Here is a 24,322-nt window from a genome sequence, read left to right on the forward strand (position 1 = left end):
GCAATGTCATGAAGATTAATTAAATGTGCTTCAAGTAGGTTACAGATGTATCCCAGACACTGCTTCCCAACACACTCTGGATGCAAGCTGTTACGGTCTGAATGGTGCCCCATAAATTCAGTGATGCCCTAACCCTCAGCACCTCAGAATGTGAGTGTATTTGGAGAAAGGGCCTTTAGAGAAGTAATTAAGTTTAAATGTGGTCATTGGGGTGGGCCTTAATCCATTTTGACTGCTGTCCTTATTAGATGAAGACAAACACATACAGAGAAGACCAAGTGAAGACACAGGGAGGAATGGATGGCCAGGCTGCCTCAGAATAAGCTAATCCTGCCAACACCTTGGACTTATGGCCTCCAGAATTGTGAGAAATACGTCATTAATGTGTATGACACTCCCTTTGGGTAGTAACTGAACTTCAAAATTCTGGACTTCAAAGGAGCGTGATGTATATTTGAGATACAGAGGAAAGGATAGGTTTATACAGCTATCACTTCTCATTTCCCTTTCACAGCTGGTCAGATAACCCAGAACCCTTCCAAAAGATCTGTCTATGGCTGACACTGGTTCTCCAACTAGAAACAGGTAGGCCTGTGCTGTACAGTGGAGCCGCTAGCCACATTTGGCTACACCACGTTGCCCACGCTGGTGTAGCTCAGTGGATCGAGCGCAACCTGCGAACCAAAAGGTCGCCAGTTTGATTCCCAGTCAGCACATGCCTGGGTTGCAGGCCAGGTCCCCACTGGGGGGCGCATGCGTGAGTGTGTGTGGGGGGGCGGGCAACCACACACTGATGCTTCTCTCCCTCTCTTTCTCCCTCCCTTTCTCCAAAAGTAAATAAATAAAATCTTTAACAAAAAAAACCTCACAATGACACTAGTGTGACATGGAACTGGGTTTGAATTTTAATTAATTTTAATATATTTTTAAAACCAACACTCACTTCAGTTATTGGAAAAAAAGGTATGTCCTCAAGTACCTGAATATATAGTGTCAACTGTAAGTCACATGAACTCTAAATACTGATCAAGCATATTCAATAAACATTAGCATCCAAACTGTCAGTAGTATATAATACACACTAGATTTCGACGACCTAATATGCAAAAAATGATGTAAAATATCTTAATACATTTTTATATTGATTACATACTGAAATGACACTATTTTGCAAAGGCTGGATTAAGTAAACTTTTATTGAACTTAATTTCATTCCCCTCTTTAAAATTATGGCTACTAGAAATTTAAAATTACACATGGGGTTCACATTAGATTTCTCTTAGCAAAGAGGTAGACTGTCATAAAGCTAAATGTGACTTACAGTCATGTGACTGACCATATTCCTGAATAATTATCCAGCTATCTAGAGTGAGTAGTTAAAAATTCATTTATTGGAAAAAAATTCATTTATTGGGTTGGCCAAAAAGCTTGTTTTGTTTGTTCCATAAAAGATAACACACATTTTTCATTTTCACTGATAACTTTATTCATTTGGATATTTTGAGATGTCAGCTATCTCCCACTATTGGCTCCTGTGGGTAGAAGCCAGGGGAGCTGCTAAATATCTTCCAATGTGTAAGACAGCCTGACAGCAAATAATTCTTTGGCCAAAATATCAGTAGTATCAAGAAACTTCGCAAATCACTTTTCACACATTTGATCAGTCACAGCACCTTCTCCATACACTGCACAATCTTTTTTTGCATTTCAGTTGCATTTTTACCTTTCTTTAAATAAAAAAGCATAATAAGCTGAAAATGTTGCATATTTTCTAACATCTTCACTATTAAAATGGCTGTACAAAAATTTACCAATTTTGGTTTTTTTTAATGCACACTGATATGACAGCTGTCACAATACAATCTAAAAAAACTGCTTTCAATGATGTTAAGACTAAGTACTACTAGAGCCATTAAATGGAAAAAATGAACTTTTTGGCCAACCCAATAGTGGAATACTATTTATATCCAGGAAAAATGTGGGCCAGTAGGCTTTAAAAAGCTGGGGAAAGCTTTGCATTTTAAGAATAAGGTTTAAGTAAATAGTTTAAATGACTAAGGCAAGAACCTGAAATAATATTTAAGGCATAACTGTATTTGCAAAAATGACACTTTTGCTCTAGTCAGGTCTGATTTAACATTACTTTGGTTGATACATCTAAGATAAATCATTTTGGAAATTTTATGAACAAAATACAACAAAATACATTTTGGCAAATATGTTAGAAAACTGGTTTCATCTTCTCTCAAACCTGAACCATTATGTGTTACTTTAAATCCCAAACTTAATGTGATTCTGGTGGAAATCAAAGACATCTAAAACAAGGAACTGATATGATGATCCTACTAATTTTAGGACAGATAAGCTCTACTCTCCACCAGAGGTGTTACTTTACATGTAGCAGTGCCCACCATCTTTTCTGAAAAGTTCTCTACCAGTTTTCTTGAGAGAAAGCAGTTAAAGTATTTAATAAAATACACTGGGCTCGAAAAACCTAAACAAAACATCATTTAATCTTTGACAGTCATCTACAATTGTATGGTAGTAATAGACTCATACTGGCTACTAATTCTCTGAGGCTCAAAGATTTTAAGATTATGAGAAAACATTTACTTTTAAAAATAGTGTGTCCATTTTGTGGGATTTAACCTGCTTTGCAATAAAAACATCTTACAGGTTCCTATCTCCAGAAAGTTATCAGTCATAATACACAGATCACCATCTTTGGAGGTCAATTAGAATTCAGTAGGGTATTTTTAACACAAATTACACCAATCAGATTTTTATTCCAGGGCAATTAAGAAAGCTCAGATGTTATCATGAAGATGACGCACCACTGCAGGTCTGAGTCTAACTCGTGGAGGCAAATGTGCTGCTTATGAGAAATGAGGAAGTGGAATTAGCCCTTCTACCCAATTCAACCTATGACTTCCTTTGTCTGAAAAACTAAAAACTGTAACTGAGAAGGTTAACAAGATCATAACCTGTGGCTGTGAACACTTAGTGCTTACTAAAAAGTCCAAATCAATACTCCCACACAAAGAGTGAAATGCTAAATCCCCATCAGTACTATGTATGGGACATGATACATGCATCTTGCATCTTCCTGCCTGGATGGAAAGCATTATGACTCTCAGCTAGTTATCACATCTCTGTAAGGACCTGTAAGTGAGCATTTCAGGAAGCCTGACTTCAAGCACACAACTCAGTTATAGCTGGTTTATGGAAAAGGGACCGGTAGAGCATTCAAACATGTTTCCAGGTCAGCTCTGCTCCTGGCTCAGCGGTGCGGGCTGGGGCACATGGTGGCTGGGTGGAGGTGGAGCAGCCTCCTGTGTTAGCTGCAGGTGTTGAGCAGGATGTGCAACGCTTGTTAAATGCAGCTCCCCGGTTTGCTCGTGATGGGCGTGCAGATGCTCCAGGGTTTCCTTGGAGAGGGCGATCACGTGCACAGGCTCACTCTGCGAGGGTTCCATCTGGCTTTCAATCACATTGAGGCTCTGAATGTGTTCTGTTTGATCCTGTTGAGCTGAAAGAATTAAATTCTGCAGTTGTTCTGGCTGTTGTGTGAGCAGCGTGAGATTAGCAGCCTGGTCTGCAGTCATGTTCTGGGAGCTCTCTGCAGCAACGATGCTGATTCCTTGGCTAGGACCAGGCATGAAATTGATGTTATGTACAGAGTCAGTTACCAGAAGCTGGATTTCCTGCTCTCCGGAGGTAGAGAGCTGATACGGCTGCAGCTGAAGAATGTTCCTGACCTCTTCAGTATTATTGTTGCTGGAAACATTGCTGGCATCTGCCGCATGTTTCTCTTTACTGTGGATTTTCAAGTGAGCCTTCAAGTTGTCTAAGCGAGCAAACTGTAAGTTACACTCAGGGCAGGAGAAAGGCTTTTTGCCGGTGTGTAGAATGCAGTGTCTCCTCTTGGCACTGGAGTCAGAGAAGGATTTGCCACATATGCCACAGGAGTATGGTTTTTCTCCTCTAAAAGGAAACATATTTTGTATTAAAAAACAGAAAGATCTATGTATTACTTCCTGATATACAGGGAGAGGCAGTCAAGGACAGAGGAAAGCTAGACTGAGGGTCAGAAGTCACGGGTTCTCCTGCTAACTTCAGGACTTGGAGCACGTCCCAACTTCCATGGGTTTCAGTTTCTAATTTTTTTAAAAAAGGCGTGGGGATGGTGTCTCAGGAAGGGTGGTTGATGGGGTTGGGCCAGATTTGATAGAAATTTATGATCCCACCATATCTATTTCAGATAAGAAAGTAATTATATGTTACATATATAGTTCCTTTTCATTTTGTTTTAGTTTTCACAGCCAATTTTTTTATTCTAATGGCCAAGTAAATACTTACAACTAATTTCACCCTTAAAATGAGTAGCCCTTAATTACCTGTGATGCTGTTAGAGGACCTATTAAATCCAATCTAGAAGTAAGTTTTGTGAACAAAAACATTCATTCGGGAAACATTTAATATTTATTTTGGTTGAAGACTTAAACTTTGGACTAGCCCCCTAACAAAATCAAAATTTATGAAATAAAGTCAGTAATGCAGACTTTTGCTGGCTAGCTATCAGTTTTCATGCTTTTGCATACCTGAGGAATTTCTTTATTGAACAAATTTTTAAAAATTATAAAAGTAGAAACTTCTATCAGTAATACTTCGGGGGAAAGGACTATACAGGTAACATATGGCACCCTACTAACACCAGGGCTGAATGAGGACTCCACATGGGAGACATATCTGCATAATGTTACCGATGGATTCTGATGTGGGTCTGAAGGGAACTCTTTGCTGTGAAAGATTTGCCACAGATTTCACACGTAAATGGCTTCTCACCTAAAAAAGGGAAAGCATTTAGAATTATACATTCAACCTAAAGCAAAAATCACCTCATAATTTCACAATATAAACAAAAAAAGAATTAAGGCAATACCACTTGAATCCTCAATAAGCACAAATGCATTAAGCATTTACTAAGCACTTACTATGTGCTAAGTGCCAAGAGGATGCAGAGAAAGGGTAGGTATGGTTCTTTCCCTTAAACTTAAAAAACTGAAACGAGGTAAGCGATTATCCATTGGAAATAAAGGAACACACCACATCCACTCCTGTACCCTCCGCCCTTGGGTAACTTACACTCTCACACCTTACTGCTTGGTTAGGCAGCCTCTTGACCTTTGTAAGGACACTTGTGCACTAGGATGACTTTTGTATTATTTGCATTTATATCTACTTTCCACGTGTATCCCAGCATGAGTCACTCATCTGAAGCCTCTGCTCAAATGTTACGTTACCAGGAAGCTTGTCACCACTTAAAGTGCTACCCACCCAGGACAATCCTAGTCCACTTCCCCGAGTTAGTTTTCCCATAATACTACCCTGTTCTTTATTATCTATTCCCTCCCATTCTTACGTAGGGTAATTTATGGGCATGTTCACTCCTAGCATGCCACTCTGGAAATTCTTGTTGAACAAATTTCACAGGATGGGGATTAAGACTCACATAAGATGTGACTGCTCCAGACCCCGCTATGAGTTAATAAAACTTCGACAGCATTTATTCAGCAGTAGTTTGTACACCAACATACAGTGACAGGCTGTCGTACACCCCAGGAAAAAAATTAATGCAGGCAAGGGCACGGTTAGTTAAAAAAGGAACAGAAAGAAGTAAAATTCAATTTAAGTAGATAATGTCAAGGGAGGAGTAAAATCTGAAGTGGAGGATGCTCAGGTGGCTGCCCTCTCACAGTGACTGGAAGTCCTGTGTAGACAAAGGACACTTGTGACAACTTGGATGAGCCTGCACGTTCGCATCATAACTCTTACCACTCCAAAGGTTAAACCCGGGCCACTTCCAGGGTGGCCTGGTTGGTGGGAGCATCGTCCCACACACCAAAAGGTTATGGGTTCAATCTCTGGTCAGGGCACCTACCTAGGTTGTGGGTTCGATCCCTGGTCGGGCACTTACGGGAGGCAACTAATTGATGTTTGTTTCTCTCTCTTCCCTCTCCCTTTAAAATCGATAAATATATCCTTGTGCGAGAATTTAAAAAAGCACACACAACACAACAGGCTATCGCTACTATCTGACTTTTCATAGCCTTCCAAATCAGACCTGGCACCTGCTCCACTCTCAGTTCCTTTTCTCCCTCCCCACATTCAAAGGCTGAGGACCTGCTCAATTCCACCCAGACTTACAGCATCTCACAAAGTCGTTCTGTTGGCAAATGTTGAAAATAATGGAAGTTCTTTCCAGGAACACCCTTCAGGTGGCGCTTTTTGAGGAAGTGAGCTGGACAGTAAGAAGGTAAGTTTTTCTAGCCAAGGGGAATCTGAGGCAAGCTTTCCTGTTTTGCTGGTTTGTGATCTGTACCAGAGCTGTAGAGCTCTGTTGCCTTCAGGTGAGGGACCTATTACTCCTCGTTAGGTTTACTCAGTTCTAAACATCGGCAGACCACCAAGCAGAAAGGAAAAAGACGTGATCACTGCTTCAAAGTGAGCATACAGTCTGTCTGAGAAGATGAGACAAGCAGTAGTCAAGTGACACGGGCTGCCCGGGACCAAGCATTTGAATGGGCAGTATCGATATACTGAGCACGGACAAGATGAAGGATGCAGAGGAGGATCTGGCTGAAGTGGAAAGAAGCCTGGGGACTAGTTCAGGGACTAGGATGAACAGCAAGACCAAAAGGCAGTGTTGACAACGACCACATGGTGTGGACGAGGAAGGACAAGGACTCACTCTGAGGCATGGTAGAGCTAAAAGGTGAGGCCAGGCCACAAAGAGCTAGACGTTCTTGGCAAAGGACCGGCTGGAGGTTTTTAGCAGAACAACATGACAAAAACACGAAGAAAAAAACCATGGGAATTATGGGAAGGGCTGCCCAGAGGCAATAGCATCTTGCAGGAATTCCTGTAACAGTCTAGAAACAAAATGCTGAGGCCTGGGACAGGAAGGGCAGACAGAGAGAAAGAAAAAATGGTGAAGTGATAAGCCTTGTGTGGCAGGGGGGCTGGAAGGAAGCTGGTTCTAGGATTAGGTAACAGTGATGGAAGGGTAGAGCATAGAAGGGGGTGTGATGCTGACGAATCTACCCGGAGGGAGGCCCACAAAGATATTTCAGGGTTTCTTTCCAGGAGGAGCCTCTTCTAGCAGTATCCACCACTGACCCCGCCCCACTCCACCCCTGATGACGTGTACTCCCATCCCAGCCCCAGACAGTACCAACCACCCAGGGATCTTTGGGTGTCACAGCTTACTTCCCACTGCCATTGGTTCAAACCTGGAATACCATTTTTGCAAAACAGCAGCACCAGCCAGGCCCTGCCCCAGCCAGGCCCAAAGGTCAGTCACATGACATCTCCAGTTCACTGTGTTCACACCCAACTGGCAATCCAGTTTCACACATTCTAACTCTGAAAGAAAACAGTTTTGTTTTTCTTTATTGATCACCCACGTTCAGTGTAAAAAAGATTCAAATACGATTGAAATGGAAAAGCATGTAGCCTTTCCCATAACGGGAGTTATCACCAGAGATAACTTTATGACCCATCTATAGGGTGGGGCAAACTTCTAGTTACTGAATATCTGCTCTTCTTATTGCCCTGCACATGACCCTCCTCCCCTCTGAAGCCCCAAGGCTCTTCCCACATCCCTAGCTCAGGATGTTGTTATTGCCTCATTTCCCCCTTCTGTCTCTGACTCTCATATGTTATGTGGAGACCCTACAGGTACGAATGTGACTAACTTGGTTATCATCTCTTGTAAACCTGTCTCATGCCTATTTGATTGTTAGACCAGCCAAAAGAACCTGGACTGGTAGAGAAAAGTTTCCTTCCCCACAGTTGGCACTGTGGGCAGGACGCCTTGCTGGCTGGGCACTGCTCACCCTGAAGCTGCTGCAGTAGGAAGATCCTGGGACCCCAGCACGAGCTGGCATAAGGCAAAGATTCCTGCCACATCAGACCCCCAGATCTCTACCTGCAGAGTGGTGGGAGTCCTTTTCTTCCTTTTGTAATGCTAGCAGAAAATATATATGGAACTAGATGCTTGGGCTCAGTGACTGACTCTCGGTTATTTGGTATGGCACTTTTGGTTTTTACTGATCTTTTCCTCTGAAAGATGGTCAGTATTTAATCTGCCATGTCATGTCTTGTTCCATGTTTTAAGAGCTTGGTCTTGACCTCCTCTTTGGTTCTGGTCCTCCAGAAGATGCACTTACTGGCATGCATTTGGCAGACAAATGGCCTGGGGATTCCTGGCAGCTGTATCTCTGTTTCTTTGTCCAGTCTTGCCAGCTTTTGGGAATTTCATGAGGCGTCCAACTCCATAGGGGACATTAGTCATCTTAATCTTTGCAGCTTGACTGCCAAATGGGTTTCTTACTTAGAATACTCTGGGATTGAACCTTCTGGATCTTGTGAGGGCTGAGTTTTTTACACTCTTGTGTGGCCCTTGGTTAAGCCATAAAAAGGCTTACAAAAATTTTAGAGAGCTTTTATTGTAACAGCTGTTTTATTGGTATCTATGGAAAGACCAAATTTTAAAAGTGAATACAAAGAAATGTAACACCTAGCCTTAAGAACTCTCTTAATAGAGCTCCTACCCTTTGCAACAGCACGGATGGAACTGGAGAGCATTATGCTAAGTGAAATAAGCCAGGCTGCAAGGGACAAATACTATATGATCTCATCTATAAGTGGAACCTAATCAACAAAACAAGTGAGTAAAATAGAACCAGAGACATTGAAATAGAACTTATAGTAACCAGACGGAAGGAGGAAGGGGGTAATGGTGGGGGGTGGGGAGAGGAAGGGTTATCAAAAAAACATGTATAAAGGACCCAATGGGCAAAGCCAAAGGGATGGGAGGTGGGGATGGGTGGGGTGCAGGGGAATAGTGGGAGGAAAATGGAGAAAACTGTACTTAAATAACAAAGTTTTTTTAAATTTAACAATTTAAAAAAACCTCCCTTAAAGAAAGAGAAAGCATTGAATTTCTAGTCTCAGCTTCTCCTCATGGGTCTTACAGATGCAAATAAAAACATTACCTTAATTGAGTCCTGGGACTCTTCCCTACATAGTAGAAAATTCGAAAGAATCATTTAAAAGTAGATAAATAAAACAAATATTGAGGGGGTAAAACAAAGAGAAAACAATGGAGAGTCACAGACTAGTCTTAGCAGGGTGGAAATCTTTTACATGATTACTTAAAATAACTGTGATAAATATGAAAATGGACATTGATGGAGTTAAAACAAATGCTTTAACACAGCACCACCAAAGGCTGAGTGGGCTGTCAGACCCCCAACACCAATGGGCCCAACCTCTCTATTCACCCATTTTGAAAAGTTTTAAAAAGCTGGAAGAAATTATAATGAGAAATCTGACCAGCAATCCTTGAGACAGTAGGTACTTGGTTAATCAAGTACCTCTTGATAGGGACCCAAAATCTTTTTACACAAATTAGGTAATATGGTCAGGGGACAGAAAAGAGAAAATTTTAGAACTCCTTGATATGAGAAATATGGTACCAAAATTATTTGGTGAAATAATACATAAATATAAGGATTTATAAACTTATGAAAACTAGAATGTTTACCCAGGCTTTACATAAAAAAGCAATGTCAATTTTATCTGAATGTTTCATGGGGATGGGTATTATGTCTGCTGTAATCACTTCCCCTACCCCGTACTGTAAAACCAAAACCTAGTGATAAAGTCCTAATGGAGGCTTCAGTTAGGTAGGCATGTAAGAGCTGATGGAATAAAGTAAAAGTTTATAGAACTGGTATATATTCAACAGATCCTATGTGAAGTGACTGCAACTCTTTTGCCAGACTGTATTTTGAGGGTGGATATTGTGTCTCACCTTAGGAAACATCCCCCTGCCTAATATTATAAAACAGAAGGCATGCAAACCCGTCCTTTAAGCAATAAGAAAAAAGACATAGAAAAATCTTGCTAAAGACAACCTATAAATATTTTTAAAAAATTTTTATCTTCTCCTGAGGCCATTTTTTTCATTGCTTTGAGAGAAACAGGGAAAGAGGAGCATTGATGTGAGAAACATTGATTGGTTGCCTTCTCATATGTGCCCTGACTGGGGATCAAACCCACCACCTTTTGGTCTAGTGGATGATGCTCCAACCCACTGAGCCACACTAAGAAGGGCCAACCTAAAGATTTCATGTCCTAATAACCTGGGATGGTGACTGTCAGGTTGGAAGCTCCAAAATACAACCAGACACAATGCGGGTTGAACTCCATTTATGGCCAGAGTCCTACAAAACTGCTGCCAGCCCCAAATGAAATTATATCCTAAAATTACAATTATAAGGAATGTTTCAATTAGATCATTTAAAAATTTCAGGTGTACAATTTATGGTACCCTTAAAAGGCAAGGACTTCCAAATCAAATAAATAGAATAATATGCCTATGTTTAACTGGTATGCAACAGCCAACATAAGGCTTCAAAAATATTAAAAACTTTCATTAAAAGACTTGCTGTAAAAGACTTGTTTTAATAGGCTAATAAAAAATTAAAAATATAAGAGGTATCTAGAATAAAGGACTGTAACACTGATGTTATCCCTTACAAGTGACTGTTTTAAGGTATCTTTTACTCCTTGGTGTAAGGCCAATATGAGAACCATTTAGAAAAATTTTAAAAATATATTTTATTGATTATGCCATTACAGTTGTCCTATTTCCCCCCCTTCACATCCCTTCCACCCTGCACACCCCCTCCCTCCCATTCCCCTCTTTAGTTCATGTCCATGTGTCACAAGTTCTTTAGCTTCTACATTTCCCATACTATTCTTGCCCTCCCCTGTCTATTTTCTACCTACCGTGTATGCTACTTATTCTCTGCACCTTCTCCCCTCTTCTCCTCCTCCCACTCCCCTGTTGCTAACCCTCCATGTGACTTCCATTTCTATGGTTCCGCTCCTGATCTGTCTACTTACTTTGCTTTTGTTTTAGGTGTGGTTGTTAATAACTGTGAGTTTGCTGTCCTTTCACTGCTCATATCTTTTTAATCTTCTTTTTCTTAGATAATTCCCCTTAACATTTCATATAATAAGGGCTTGGTGATGATGAACTCCTTCAACTTGATCTTATCTGAGAAGCACTTTATCTGCCCTTCCATTCTAAATGAAAGTTTTGCTGGATAGAGCAATCTTGGCTGTAGGTCCTTGCATTTCATGACTTGGAATACTTCTTTCCCTTCTTGCCTGTAAGGTCTCTTTTGAGAAATCCGCTGACAGTCTGAAGAGAACTCACAGTAGGTGATTGTCCCCTTATCTCTTGCTGCTTCTAGGATTCTCTTCTTCATTTTAATCTTGGCTAATGTAATTATGATGTGCCTTGGTGTGTTTCTTCTTGGGTCCAACTTCTTTGGGACTCTCTGAGCTTCCTGGATTTCCTGGAAGTCTATTTCCTTTGCCAGATTGGGGAAGTTCTCCTTTATTATTTGTTGAAATAACTTTTCCACATGTTGCTCTTCCTTTTCCCCTTCTGGTACCCCTATAATTTGGATTTTGGAATGTTTACAGATGTCCTGGAGGCTCCTAAGCCTCTCCTCATGTTTTTGAATTCTTGTTTCTTCATTCTTTTCTGGTTGGATGTTTCTTTCTCCCTTCTGGTCCACTCCCTTGATTTGAGTCCGTTTCCTTTCCATCACTATTGGTTCCCTGTGCATTTTGCTTTATTTCACTTAGTGTAACCTTCATTTTTTCATCTAATTTGTGACTAATTCAACCAGTTCTGTGAGCATCCTGATCATGAGTGTTTTGAACTGTACATCTGATAGGTTGGCTTTCTCTGTCACTTAAAAGTATTGGCTCTGGGGCTTTGAGCTGTTCTGCTTGAGCCATAACGTTTTGGTCTGTTCCCGCCTGTTACATATGAGGAATGAAAGCTTGGTGTTCCCTCAGGCAGGTCAACCCAGTTGCTAGGTTGTGACTGGGGGTGGGATCAGAGAAGGAGAAATGGCATTTGTTCCTCTCTCTCTCTCGGATTTCGGTCCCCTCTGCTGCTTCCTACTAGCAAATTGGGCCCTTCTGGTGCTGGTTCCCTGGTAGGTGGGCTTGTGTACATTCTAGGACCCTGTGGGTCTCTCCAACGAACTCTCTCCTGTGAGGCTGGGTGCCTATTCTGGCACCTCAACCCCCAAAAGTTTTTCTAACTGGTGCTTTTAGGCTTTATTTCCCACCACTGGGACCCTGGGTTGCACGGTCTGTCTTACTGCCCATTTTTAAACCTGCCTGGTTTATCTGTGTGCAAATGTGTGTCCATGGTCAGCCAGTCTCCTTGCAAGCCTTACTGCATTTTCGTCCTACACCCACCTGGGTTTGCTAACCACCGCCTTTTCCTGCCAGACTCCTCTCCACCAGCTGCCAACTCCACCTCTCTTACTGGTCTGGATGAATAGTTCATTGTTGTCGGACTTCAGTACAGTTCAATTTTCTGTCTGATGTGGTTGTGGGAGGAGGTTCAGTGTTTCCACCTACGCCTCCATCTTGGCCAGAAGTCCCATAATTAGAGAATTTCTGAAACCCAAGGAGGGCCTTCAAAAGTTTTTATAGGGTGGTGAACACACAATATAATAAACAGATGATGTATTGTACACCTGAAACCTACAATTTTATTAACAAATGTCACCCCAGTAAATTAAATTACAAAAAAAGTTTTTTAAAATAGATTATCTCCTGAGTCCAGTGAGAGAGAAATAAAATTTCACACTGTCCTTTCCTTCCTTCTCAAATCCAGACCAAACAGCTATTGATCCTTTCTCCCAGGGGTAACTGCTGCTGGTGTCCTATGGGCTGGGTTTGTCTTCTGCCTCCTGGGACATGCAGGCTGTCCGAAGGAATGTAAATCTGTAAATCTCACGTCAACCTTCTGTCTCCGACTCTCACCTGTATGTGGGGTCCCTGTATGTACATATGTAATTCAGTTGGGCTTTTTGTCTCTTGTCAGCCTGTCTCACATCTATTAGCTTCCACCAGGGCAAAGGACCTACAAGCGCGGAGAAGCTCCTTCCCCCCCAGACTGTCCAGTGCCCGCCGCTCTGCAAGTCCAAGCCGCGCCACCGCTGTAAACGGCTGTGCTGCGGCTCCCTGCGTGTCCTCCCCAACTTTACCTAACTAATCCCGTACTAATGGACACTGATGCAGTTCCTAAGCATGTGACATTATGAACAATCCTGCTCATGAGGAATATCCTTATGCAAACATCTCTTCACAACTGGGTAGTTTGCATTTTGACGCACGTTGCCCAAGAGCTTTCCAGAAAGTTTCTCAAGCTATATTCCCAGCAACAGAACATAAAGTTCTCCATTTCCTCACTTATTTGCCAACCTGGTGGACAACAAGAAGTGCACATTTCTTTTTTTCAATCATTAACGTAATTAACATCGTTTAATAGGCATACTGGACTTTCCCATGTCTCCTTCTGTGATGTGCCTTTCATGTCTCTGGCCCAGTTTTCCACTGGGGTATTCCTATTTTCATGTTGTGGATATCAACACTTCGTCATGTTCACATTGACTGCTTTTTTCCAGACAAAACTCTTAAATATATCTCTTCTTTCCACTCCCTTGACCCCAAGGCCTGCATCTTTCTCCACCAAAGAGCCTGCTAACTGGTTCACCCGCAGGACCCTCTCCCTCTGTCCAGTCTCCGGGGGTTGCCCGAGTTCTTTTCAATATGCCAATCAAAACATGCCTCCCCTCTGCTCAAATATCTCCCCGAGCCCACCTCACCCAAGTCTTCCCCCCCGTCAGCAACCTCACACTGGGTGTTCACCATTGAATCCCTCACCGAAGCCTCACATCCTCAAAGTCCGCAAGCCCTGCTCCAGTCTGGAAACGCCTCTTCCATTTCCTGTGTCCATCAGCACTTACTCTGTCTTTAAGACCCAGGTCTTTCTTCTGGGATGCGGCCCCAGATCTTCCCAGGGAAAGTGAATCATTTCTACCACTGTGTTCACACCTCTACTCGGGCTTGCATCATGCTGAGACTCTTACTAGATCTCACACAGACCCTGTGAGGGTGTGCTACAGGGAGGGGTCCCCAGATCTCACCGAGATGGGGACAAGCAACATTAACAGATGCTCTGGACATACATGACTGAGATGTAAGAAGCTTTAAACCCATTCCAACACAATGAAGCTCTGAATGAAAGCTGTGACTTAACTGGATGATGTGATTCTAGGCTGGGCATCTGTATGTGAGTGGGAGCCCATTCGGTAGAATTAGTGTTTGTCCTAACATCATGTAAGAGACAGGAACACCAGAGGGCTGTAACTGTTCGCAGGCCTGTGCCTGTACTGTAGGGTCTGTCACTCACCAGGCTTCTCCACGGCCTGGGACAATTCCCTCAACTTGTCCCTGGCTCAGCAAACAATCTTCTGATCACTAACTTGGTTTTCAGGCACACTGGTATCAGGACAGTTGGTACTGTGGGCAATAGAAAGGTAGTGTCTCTTTTTTAAGTTAACACATAAACTGGTTTATCAGTCCTTTGATTGGCTTGGCTTGCTCAGTTCCTGACAGGCTGACTAGCTCCAGGTAGAGGACAAGATCTGAGTATAAGAGCCTGAGCTGTGGCAACATCACAGGTGCTGCCTACCTGCTCGGTGCCTGCCTCCATTTCAAAACACATCCATCTTCCTCACTGCAAGTGTTCTCTTAGGAAAAAAGCATTTCTTATTTATCTGACTTCTTGGGTTTGGCACAGGATGTCTAACCCAGAAAGAGTTTTGCACTTCAAGAGCTAAGAGATGACAGTCACCGTTTTCCAACTGAGTGCTCCCTGCACTGTTGCAGTCGGTGCTTCCTGCCCTGGCCCTCACAGCACAGGTGAGTGCCGGCTCTGCCAGGCAGGCTCTCCCTAAGCTTTCCCCTCTGCCCGGGGAGCAGCGACGTGGCACACCAACTCTCTCAACAATACTGTGCACCCGTGTGTATTTTCTGTGCTACAGGCAGGTAGGTCATAATCTGCCCTCAAAGAGCCCAGTGTTTTGATGGATTTACATTTTTTTTAAATTGTGCTCTTTGGAAGGAAGTAGCTTACATTTGAAGAGTGAGGAGCTATGATCTACTGCCATGAGAGTGGAATATCTTTTTGGAGGGTTTTGTTTTATTTTTCTCAAGTTTTGCTGTTAAATTTTTTTACTTTACATTTTTTAAATTGTATTTTTTCCCGGTAGGTTTAATTTCTTACTTGTAAGTCATAACAAACCAGTTCACACAGTCCTTTTGATGTCCTTTTTTACCCATCATATATCTTCCACTTCCCTCTTCTGCCTCTTTTAAAGGAGAGAATGGAGAAGAGTTTGCTAGGATTATGGAGAAAGGGCTTCTATTCCTTTTTATCCCCTATTTCTTCTATTCCTTTTTATCCCCCATTTTTGATGTCTCAAAAAACCCGGAAGCCTCACTGACACCTTATACACAGAAGACAGAACCAAGAAGTGTCCGGTTTCTGGCACTCCTCAACATAACCAAGGTGCCTCAGCTCTCCTCTCTCCCCCCTCTCCCGAGGTCCTCCCTTCCTGGCTCCCATGCTATTTACAGGCGGATGTGTAAGCACAGAAACTTCGATCTCTGCTAGCACGTCTCCCCTGCACTCCGGACCCAAACAACTGTCCAGCTGCCTCCTCCTCATCTGCATTTGGATGTCACACTGACATCTCAGAGCCCACATGTCCAAAATCGAACTCTTGATCTGTTCCTTCTGCAGTCTTCCCATTTATCATCCTTCCAGTTGTTTCTGCCTCTCCTTTCTCTCAACCCCCACATCCAATCATGAGTAAATTGCACTGACTCTTGCTTCAAAATACTTCCAGAATCAGACCACTTCGTCACCACTTCAAAGGGAGTGAAAGAGAAACATCAATGTGTGAGAAATATATCGATTGGTTGCCTCTCACACATCCCCAATTGGGGACCTGGCCCACAATGCAGGTATGTGCCCTAACTGGGAATTGAACCGGTGATATTTCAGTTCACAGGCCAGGATTCAATCCACTGAACCATACAAGCCAGGGCCAAACCTTTTCTTTTTTAAAGCTTCTCAGGTGACTGAAACATACAGGTAGGCTGAAAACCCATGCCTTACACAAACCCCAGTTGCCTCTGATGGCACCTACCCTATTCCTTCCTACCCCCAGGATCCTGGCTCTGCCTCAGCCACTCTGCCTCCTGGCATTTCTCCAGCATGTCTGAAACTCTCCTGTTTTGTACCCGCCATTCCCTCTTCTGAGGACGCTCTTCTCGTGGATAGCAACGAGGGTTTGTTTGCTCCCCACATTCAGATCTCCATTATAGATGTCTCCTCCTCAGTGAGGCCTTCCCAGATAAGTCCCCACATAAAAGGGCAGCTCCCTTTCTGCACTCTGTCCCTTTAGCCTGCGTTTAGTTCTTCATTGCACTCACCCTCATCTCACAGTTACAGAGTTGTTCTGTCTCCCTTGTCTGAATTTTAGCCCCTCAAGAGCAGGGACTCAGTCCACCTCACTCATTTCTGTATCCTCGGGACCAAGAACAGTACATGGTGCTCAGTAACTGCTCAGTAAATATATGTTAAGTGTATGAATTACATTTCACAGAATTTATAATGTCTGTAGAAAAGTTGTATAAAGATTCATTTTCATTAAACTCATACCCTGTAAGACACTTGCTTTAAGAAAGCAAATTACTTTGAGAAAAACTTACATAAAAAAAGTCCAAAACAATATAAACCAACCTATTACGTTATTCAATAGACAACTGAACAGAATTACGAAATAATTAACCCACATTAGAATATTTTTCTTAGAAAAATAACAGGTTTATTTTTAAGTGCTCCTACCCAAAGGCCTAAAAGGTCCACATTTTTACTCTTCTGATCTTAAATGAAAGACTCTGACCTGCCCCATCTAATCCTGAGTCCTCTTTATCCCTGAAGCTGGTTTTTCTGGAGGTGACAATGCTTAAGTTATAACTACTGGCTCTAGAAAAGAAAGTGGGAAAAAATCTTCTGCCTGTGTTAGTTATGTTTCTCTTTGCTTCCTTTTCTGAAAAAAGATCTTGATACTCTTGAATGCTGCAGTAAATTAAGAATGAAACACGGGCCCTGGCTGGCGTAGCTCAGTGGATTGAGCGCAGGCCTGCGAACCAGATGATCGCGGTTCGATCCCCAGTCAGGGCACATGCCTGGGTTGCAGGCTGGTTCCTTGCAGGCCAACTACCAGCAGGGGACGCACAAAAGGCAACCATACATTGATGTTTCACTCCCTCTCTCCTTCCCCTCTAAAGATAAATAAATAACTAAAATCTTAAAAAAAAAAAAGAATGAAACACGGCACCACACTCAGACTTGCACTATTTCATGTCAGCAGATATATTTCCCTAGATGAAAGTGTTCAGTAAGTAATCTCTGTTTTGCTCATCTACAGAGTGTGATTTCCCCACAGATGCTGACAGCATTCTGCTTGGGCTTATATAATTATAAAATTCCCACCTAATTCACAACAAAGAACCTGAGAAGAATGCAAGCACTTCACGCCTCACTGTCCCGCAAACATCAAGTATACTAGAGAGGAAGGATCAGATGGAGTTTTACCTGTGTGTGTTCGGAGGTGTTTCTTTAGCTGAGACACGTCCATGAATTTGCGATGGCAGTGGTTGCATTCCGGTAATGAGTGGCCTTGTCGCAACAATAAAAAAAGTGTCAGTGCGTCTTTCCGCCATCGTGGAGCCTGGGGGCCCTGCTGGGAACAGGACTTCTATAACAACCAGTCTGTCTAGAAGGCTGTGGTCCAAGGCCATTTCTGCTGGCCATAAGTGGAGTCTCCGGAACCAGAGAAAGCACACAGCTCTTGTTAAAACTGAAGGTGTTTATGCTCGAGATGAAACAATTCTATGTGGGCAAGAGATGTGCTATGCCCGGTGGCAAACCGAACAAAACCAGAGTCATCTGGGAAAGGAAGCGCGTGCTTGTGGAAACAGTGGATGGTGCCCGCTGAATTCCAAAGCAACCCTCCTGCGGAGGAATCTGTGTAATGCTGTGCCCTCATACACGTAAACTTAGTGATGCGTAAATAAATAAAAGTGGATTTGTGCCCTTGGGAAAAAAGTGTTAGTGCATATATGCTCTCCCTGCATTTCTCAGTGATTTGTGTTATGGCACTTCCCTGAAAAGTAATCACTTTAAATATGGTACTTTAATAAAACCACTATAATTTTTAAATTAATTTGGTAACAGTTGATATTTTTCCTATGCATCTCAATTTACTGCTTCCTAAGAAAGCTGGGACCCTTCCAACTCCCTAAATATATTCTTTTTCCTTGAAAGCACTGGTATGACTGTGGCCAATTAATCTCATATGACACTCCCAACCCCCATTCATTCCTTATCAGTTGTAAGGAAAGAAGAAGAAGAAGAAAAACAGCCAGTGGGACTGACAGCTACTGGGCAGTGACATCTTTCTCCAGGTGCCACTAACAACCAATCCACTGGCACCTCATGGTTAAGTGGCACTTTTGAGATACTAGTCTGTAGGGTTTTTGTGTGTAGCACCAAAACTGTAGTGTAAAAATTAAATGCAAATCACAAGACAGTGAGAATTAACACAAGAACATCTAATTTAGATTGTTTTTAAAGACTTTTTCCTAAATATTCATTTATCTTCTACAATATAATCTAATGTTTCAGAAATATGTTGTATTTGCATTTTTCCCCCACCAATCCAAATTTGCTTGCACTTTATTGTACCTGTATGAACTCGGTAATGGCTCTTTAGTTGTCTTTTCTGGCTGAAATATTTTCCACACTGATCACAGGTAAAAGACTTCTGTCCTGCCAAATGAAAAACAAAACACTAAAGCATGCAAAAAACTATGAAAAACAGGATGCTCAGTTGGGCCCAGGTCCCCATATTCTACAAATGATACAAGTGACTTGTCTACAAACCCAAATGCCTTCACACTCTACTACAGTAACATAAATGTGCAAAGGCACAGGGCAATAGGGGGTGGTGGAGACTGTGGTAGACCTGGTGAATTCAAGTTTCTCCTAAAGGCATCCAATGTAATACTCTAAGTTTGAGTGGTTAATCAAAACATGTTTGCACATTGAATTTCTGACAGCCAGTTTATAATTTGCCCTAGTTTAAGGCTTGATGCGGTGCAGAACTCTAACCTACACTCTTAACAGTTGCTTAACTCTGTCTCTCAATGACACCGGGCTGAGAAGACTATTTTGATCATGGTAATGCCCACCCCGGGAATAGGAACCTGGTGGTAGTTGGCCCTCTGGTCCAAGCCGGGCTACCTGAGTGCAGGCTCATGTGCTCCAGCAGTGAGTGCTTGGTGGTGAGAGCCTTGCTGCACACGGTGCATGTATACGGCCGCTCTCCTGTGTGTATCCGGGTGTGGACCTGCAGGGAGTGCTTCTGGGTAAAGCCTTTTCCACATTCATTACATTTGAAAGGTCGCTCCCCTGGAATAAGAGCCCCAGAAGAGTGGTATAAGAATGTGCACATCTTTCTGTTCACTTGCTAATTAAAATGACAATAATGGCACATATCCAAAAGGCCAATGAACAGGGGAAACAAGTATCAGCGATCGAATTTTGCAGGCTGGAACAGATGAATCCAATGCCAGCAGGGAGAAACACTGAGATACAACCTAATTTTTAAGATAGCCCTCCATGACTCAGGACTCGGTGGCACATGTTATCTCTGAAAATGGGGGCAAGGACGATACATGACAGTCTGTTTCAAAGGTAGTTAGACCCCTCAGATCCAGTCTCCTACTCCATGGAGATGGTATGCCAACTAGCCTCTCCCCAAAAGAAGATGAAGACTGTTCTCTGTGGAAGGGAAAACAGAGGGTCTCTGGACTAGGGGGTCTTGGATTAGAGGTCTCCCAGTACTGTGGGGTGGGATGACCACAGAGAGAATAGGTCCAAGTTTATATCTGGGATGCTGACACTCCCCTCAGCCTTCTTCTCCCTCCTGCTGTAGACACTGACAATGAGGAGACTATTGCCTTCAGGTGGGAGACTGGAGTCTACCTAGATGTGAAAAGTCAGAGGTAAAGAAAGCATCAGCAAGGAAGTGAGGGCCAGCCATGCCACCCTCAGGGAGGCTGTTGTCTACAGGCTCTCTCCATACCTGCAGGGCTGCTAGTGGCTTTAAAGAAACCATTTTTAGAAGAGTACAATTTTTTTAATGTTTCAATCATCTATCTGAAAGCAAAGCAAAGTGATTTAAAAAATGTTTTTAATCCTCACATGAGGATATTTTATTATTGATTTTTTAGAGAGAGAGGGAAACAGACAGACAGACAGACAGAGATCTATGTGAGAGAGAAACACTGACTGGTTGTTTCCTAGGTGTGTGCCCTGACTGGGAATCAAGCCCACAAGCTGTTGGTGTATAGGACAATGCTCCAACCAACTGAGCCAACTGACCGGGGAAAGATTATAATTTTTTTTTAGATTTTATTTATTTATTTTTAGAGGGGAAGGGAAGGAGAGAGGGAGAGAAACATAAATGTATGGTTGCCTCTCGTGCATCCCCTGCTGGGAACTGACCTGCAACCTAGGCATGTGCCCTGACTGGGAATTGAACCATGATCCCTTGGTTCACAGGCCCACGCTCAATCCACTGAGCTACACCAGCTAGGAAGATTATCATTTTTTTTAAAAAATCATCATTCAAAGCAGGCCTCTAGTAGTTAAAACAAATGCCAAAACAAGAAGAAAAAAGGGCAATTTGCAGAAAACAGAAACTGCCCAAGATTAAGAAAATGTTAAAATCTAACAAGTAAATTTTATTATTAACATGCTTACGGGGGTAAGATATTACATCGTGAAACAAAAAAAGGGGGGGATTGTAGTAAATTTCTTTTTAGAGAAAAAAGAGGGCCTAGAAGTGAAAAAATAAGAGTGGTAATAGAAAAACTGTAAGGGCTGAGAGGATAAGTGGAACTCTCCCAGGTAGAAAACAGGAGAGAAAAGATAAAGAAGTTAGAGGACGGTCCAAGAGGTTCAACAACCAAGTAACAGTTGTTCCAGAAACAGAGCAGAGCAAGCGGAGAAATCATCTATGAAATAATTCCAGGAAACTTTCTGGATCTGAAAGACAGGAGTTTCCAGAGAGATCCACTCTAAAGTGATTCACTGGAAACTTTCTGAGTACCAGGACAGTAGGGAAGCTCCTACATGCTCTTTTCCTTAAAAGACCTTGTAGACTAACTATTTAACTCTTTACACTACACTGTATTACAGTTCAACAAATGTTTCTCAAGTGTCTGCCTTGTTTGAAGAACCAGAATTCAGGGTTCTTATCTATCTTAAAAACACAAGGCTCCCGACAAATCAGAACCTCTAGGGTGGGGGCCCAGGCACCAACAGTTTTACAAGTTCTCTAGGTGGTTCTAAGGTGCAGCCAGGTTCAAAACCAGTTCTAAGTGCTGTTGGGTCAGAGAACAGAAAGCTTCAGGATGACGGAATATTAAGCACTAGTCCCTATACATAAGCTTACAATTAAGTTGAGGGGTATTTAAGTGGTAACTACAACTGAACTCAAAGCAGAGTGAGTTAGTATATGTATAAGAGAAGGTTCAAAGGAAGAAGGGATTTCTGGCTAGTGCTGCAGTGTCCAATATGGTGGCCATTTAAATGAACTTAAAATAAAAAATTCAGTTCCTCAGTCACACCTGTCATATGTCAAGTGCTCAAAATCCACATGTGGCTAGTGGCCACCACATTGGACAACCCTGTATCTGATGATGATATTACCATCATCACAGAAGTGTCTCTCGGCCAGTACTGAGATAGAGAGGCCAAAAAGAAGACATTTACAGCTAGATTACAGCTAGCTGGCTGAATGAGAAAGCTGTTCACACAGACCAAAGGCATAGCTATGGTCAAGATGAGGAACGTTCAGACATCAGAAAGCACAGAAATATGGCTAGAGCTTGTTATCTGGAATCAGGCTACCTGGGTTCAAATTTAAGCTTTCTAGGATTTGGTCTCTTCATCTGTATAACAGGGATAATACAACCTATCTCACAGGGCTCTTGGGAGAACTAAATGTAATAACAATTATAAAGGCTTTACTGTAATACCCATGACCTAGAAGTTGCACAATAAATGAAATCTATTATTACCAGTACTACTGCAAAACACATTCCAATAAGTTGTGAAAGCATAATTACCCGTGTGGCTCCTCTGGTGGATTGCTAAAAAGTGATTGTACTTGAAGACTTTGCCACAGTCTTTACAACGGGCTTCAGGGCCAACCGGACGCTTTCTCCTACAGACCCTCTTGGCTGAACCGTGGTCTTCTTCATCCCCAACAAGTTTGTAATCTTTAAGTTTGATGGATCTCTGAATCCTCCGCTTGCTATACCGAGTCTGGTGGTCCTGTCCATCCTGGGTCTTAGGATCACAGTTCTCGTCTTTTCCAGTGGGGCTTCCCTCCCCTCTACCTAGTTCACAAGCAGGCTCAGATTCTTCCATTTCTTTTGCTGCAGTCTGTTCATTCAGTATACCATTGTCTCCCTCTTTAACCCCAAAGTTTTGTCTGTTCTGAACTGATTTGTTTACTCTCAGCTGTACTTCTTCCTCTGCAGCCAGTTCTGATCTCCCCTCCTGCAAACTATTGACTTTTCTTGGTCTTCCTCGTTTCCGCTTTGGCGGATCATTTTTCTTATTAGAAATAACAACCACTGGAGCACCAGGCGTATTCAAAATCGTAGGCTTTGGGGAACTATGATTAATTTGAAAGTCTGTATATGCCTTTACCAGATCATAGACTTTTAAGAAGTGAGCAGTAGCCAGGATTTGTTCTGTACTTTTCTCACTGGCCTGGAGACAACCTGTGTAGATGAATTCTAGCAGGATACCAAATGTGTCAGCTACCATGCCTTCCAGCATATAAGTGGACTGGCCAATCTCCCCCTCTTCAGCAAACATCATGGAGAAGTATTCGCTACTAGCAGCCAGTAAGGCTTTATGGGCCCGGAAATGCACATTCTCTACGATTAAAGTAATGTCACAGAGAAAGCCTTTCTTCCTCTGGTCCTCGAAACTGGCCAGGACAGTGTTACTGTGAGTGTCTGAATGTACAACGAGGTGCCCAGAAGGCTGTGGTGATGTTTCTGCCATTTTTTTCAGAAGACAAGAAAAATTAAGCCTGAAATGAGAAAACAATATTTAAAAAGGAGTAAGCACTAACAAGGTTAATCCCAGACCACATGAACCTACTATTTACTTCACGTTGTTAACTGAAATTTACCACTTATCACTTTTAAAAGAGTATTTTAAAACTTAGCTCTGGGTTCTTTTTACTATCGTACCATTATCTAGCTGGGTGAATTTCCAACATCCGCGTTGCCCTTCAGGGTCTGTTTTCTCCTTTGCAAAGGAGCAGACCCAAAACAGGGTCTGTTTTCTCCTTGATCATTTTGGGATCAAGCACCCCTAAAACTCATTTCCAGCGCTCACTTTCCATAGTTGCACAAATAACAGAATGAGAACTAGTGTCTCGATTTCACACATTAATAGCCATTTTTAAAAAACAAATATGAAAAGCGCATGTGCTAAGTATCTGTAATTAAATAATAATAACAAAAGGCACAAGGGGCCTCGCTTTAAAAGGGCAGCGTGGAATGCCAAAGGCTGAGGACAGACAGTGCTCCGCGAAGAGGGGCGGGTTGACGCTTTCTGGATCCCGGGGGCGCTGAGCTGGGAGCCAGGAGCGGGAGAGGCCCCCACCTCCGGCCCGAGCCCCACGGGCTGGACCTAGGAGCAAAGGGCTGAGGAGGGGTCGAGATAGCCGCGGGTCCCGCACCCACGGACGGTAGGTTTGGGTTGGACCTACCTCTTAGGGCTTCCAGCGAGGTGTGGTTCGCGGCAAGCCCACCCAGCGGCCTGGCGGGCGCGTCCGCACCGGGCTCTCCGCGGTCTCCAGCTCCGCTGGGCCTGCCACCGGAGTTCCTGCGCCGACCGCGGTTCAGCTCCTCCGCCGCCTCCGAGGCTGCCAACCCGGAAGCACCGGCGCGGGGCGCCGGACCACGTGGCCCGCGGAGACGCCCCCCGGAGGGGCGCGGCGGGGCGGGGCTGGGCCTGAAGTCCCCCGCGGCGCCGCCTGGAGCGCCCCAGGAGGCCGAGTGTTGGCAGTGGAAGATAGAATTACGTTGGCGAGGTACACAGAATTATGTTGTCACTGCAATTGTGGAAGTTTTATATCACACTGGACTTTTAGCTCCTCCCCGTCCACTATTATTGTTATTTGCCTCCTCAGTATTTTCC

At 43.1% G+C, this 24,322-nt stretch overlaps 1 protein-coding gene across 5 annotated transcripts; it reads right to left on the reverse strand.

Moving 5' to 3' along the window:
- Positions 1–1,946: 1,946 nt before the first annotated feature.
- On the reverse strand, positions 1,947–24,064 carry ZBTB24 (zinc finger and BTB domain containing 24). Of its 5 annotated transcripts, none has more exons than XM_037065028.1 (7): positions 23,892–24,064; positions 22,225–23,204; positions 19,331–19,498; positions 18,773–18,856; positions 17,621–17,704; positions 4,764–4,845; positions 1,947–3,984 (listed from the first exon to the last, which is right to left on the reverse strand). In XM_037065028.1, the coding sequence occupies exons 2-7, from the start codon at positions 23,174–23,176 to the stop codon at positions 3,264–3,266; spliced, it is 2,091 nt and encodes a 696-aa protein (XP_036920923.1). In that variant the 5' UTR covers positions 23,177–23,204; positions 23,892–24,064; the 3' UTR covers positions 1,947–3,263. The 5 variants fall into 5 exon arrangements, 4 of the variants coding, with proteins under 4 accessions (XP_036920923.1, XP_036920922.1, XP_036920924.1 ...); XM_037065027.1 differs by having other exon boundaries at positions 22,177–23,204; XM_037065029.1 differs by lacking the exon at positions 19,331–19,498.
- Positions 24,065–24,322: the final 258 nt, after the last annotated feature.

Source organism: Sturnira hondurensis, unplaced genomic scaffold (assembly GCF_014824575.4).
Source record: "Sturnira hondurensis isolate 20B ecotype Veracruz unplaced genomic scaffold, ASM1482457v3 Scaffold0015596, whole genome shotgun sequence".
NCBI classification, from domain to species: Eukaryota; Metazoa; Chordata; class Mammalia; order Chiroptera; family Phyllostomidae; genus Sturnira; species Sturnira hondurensis.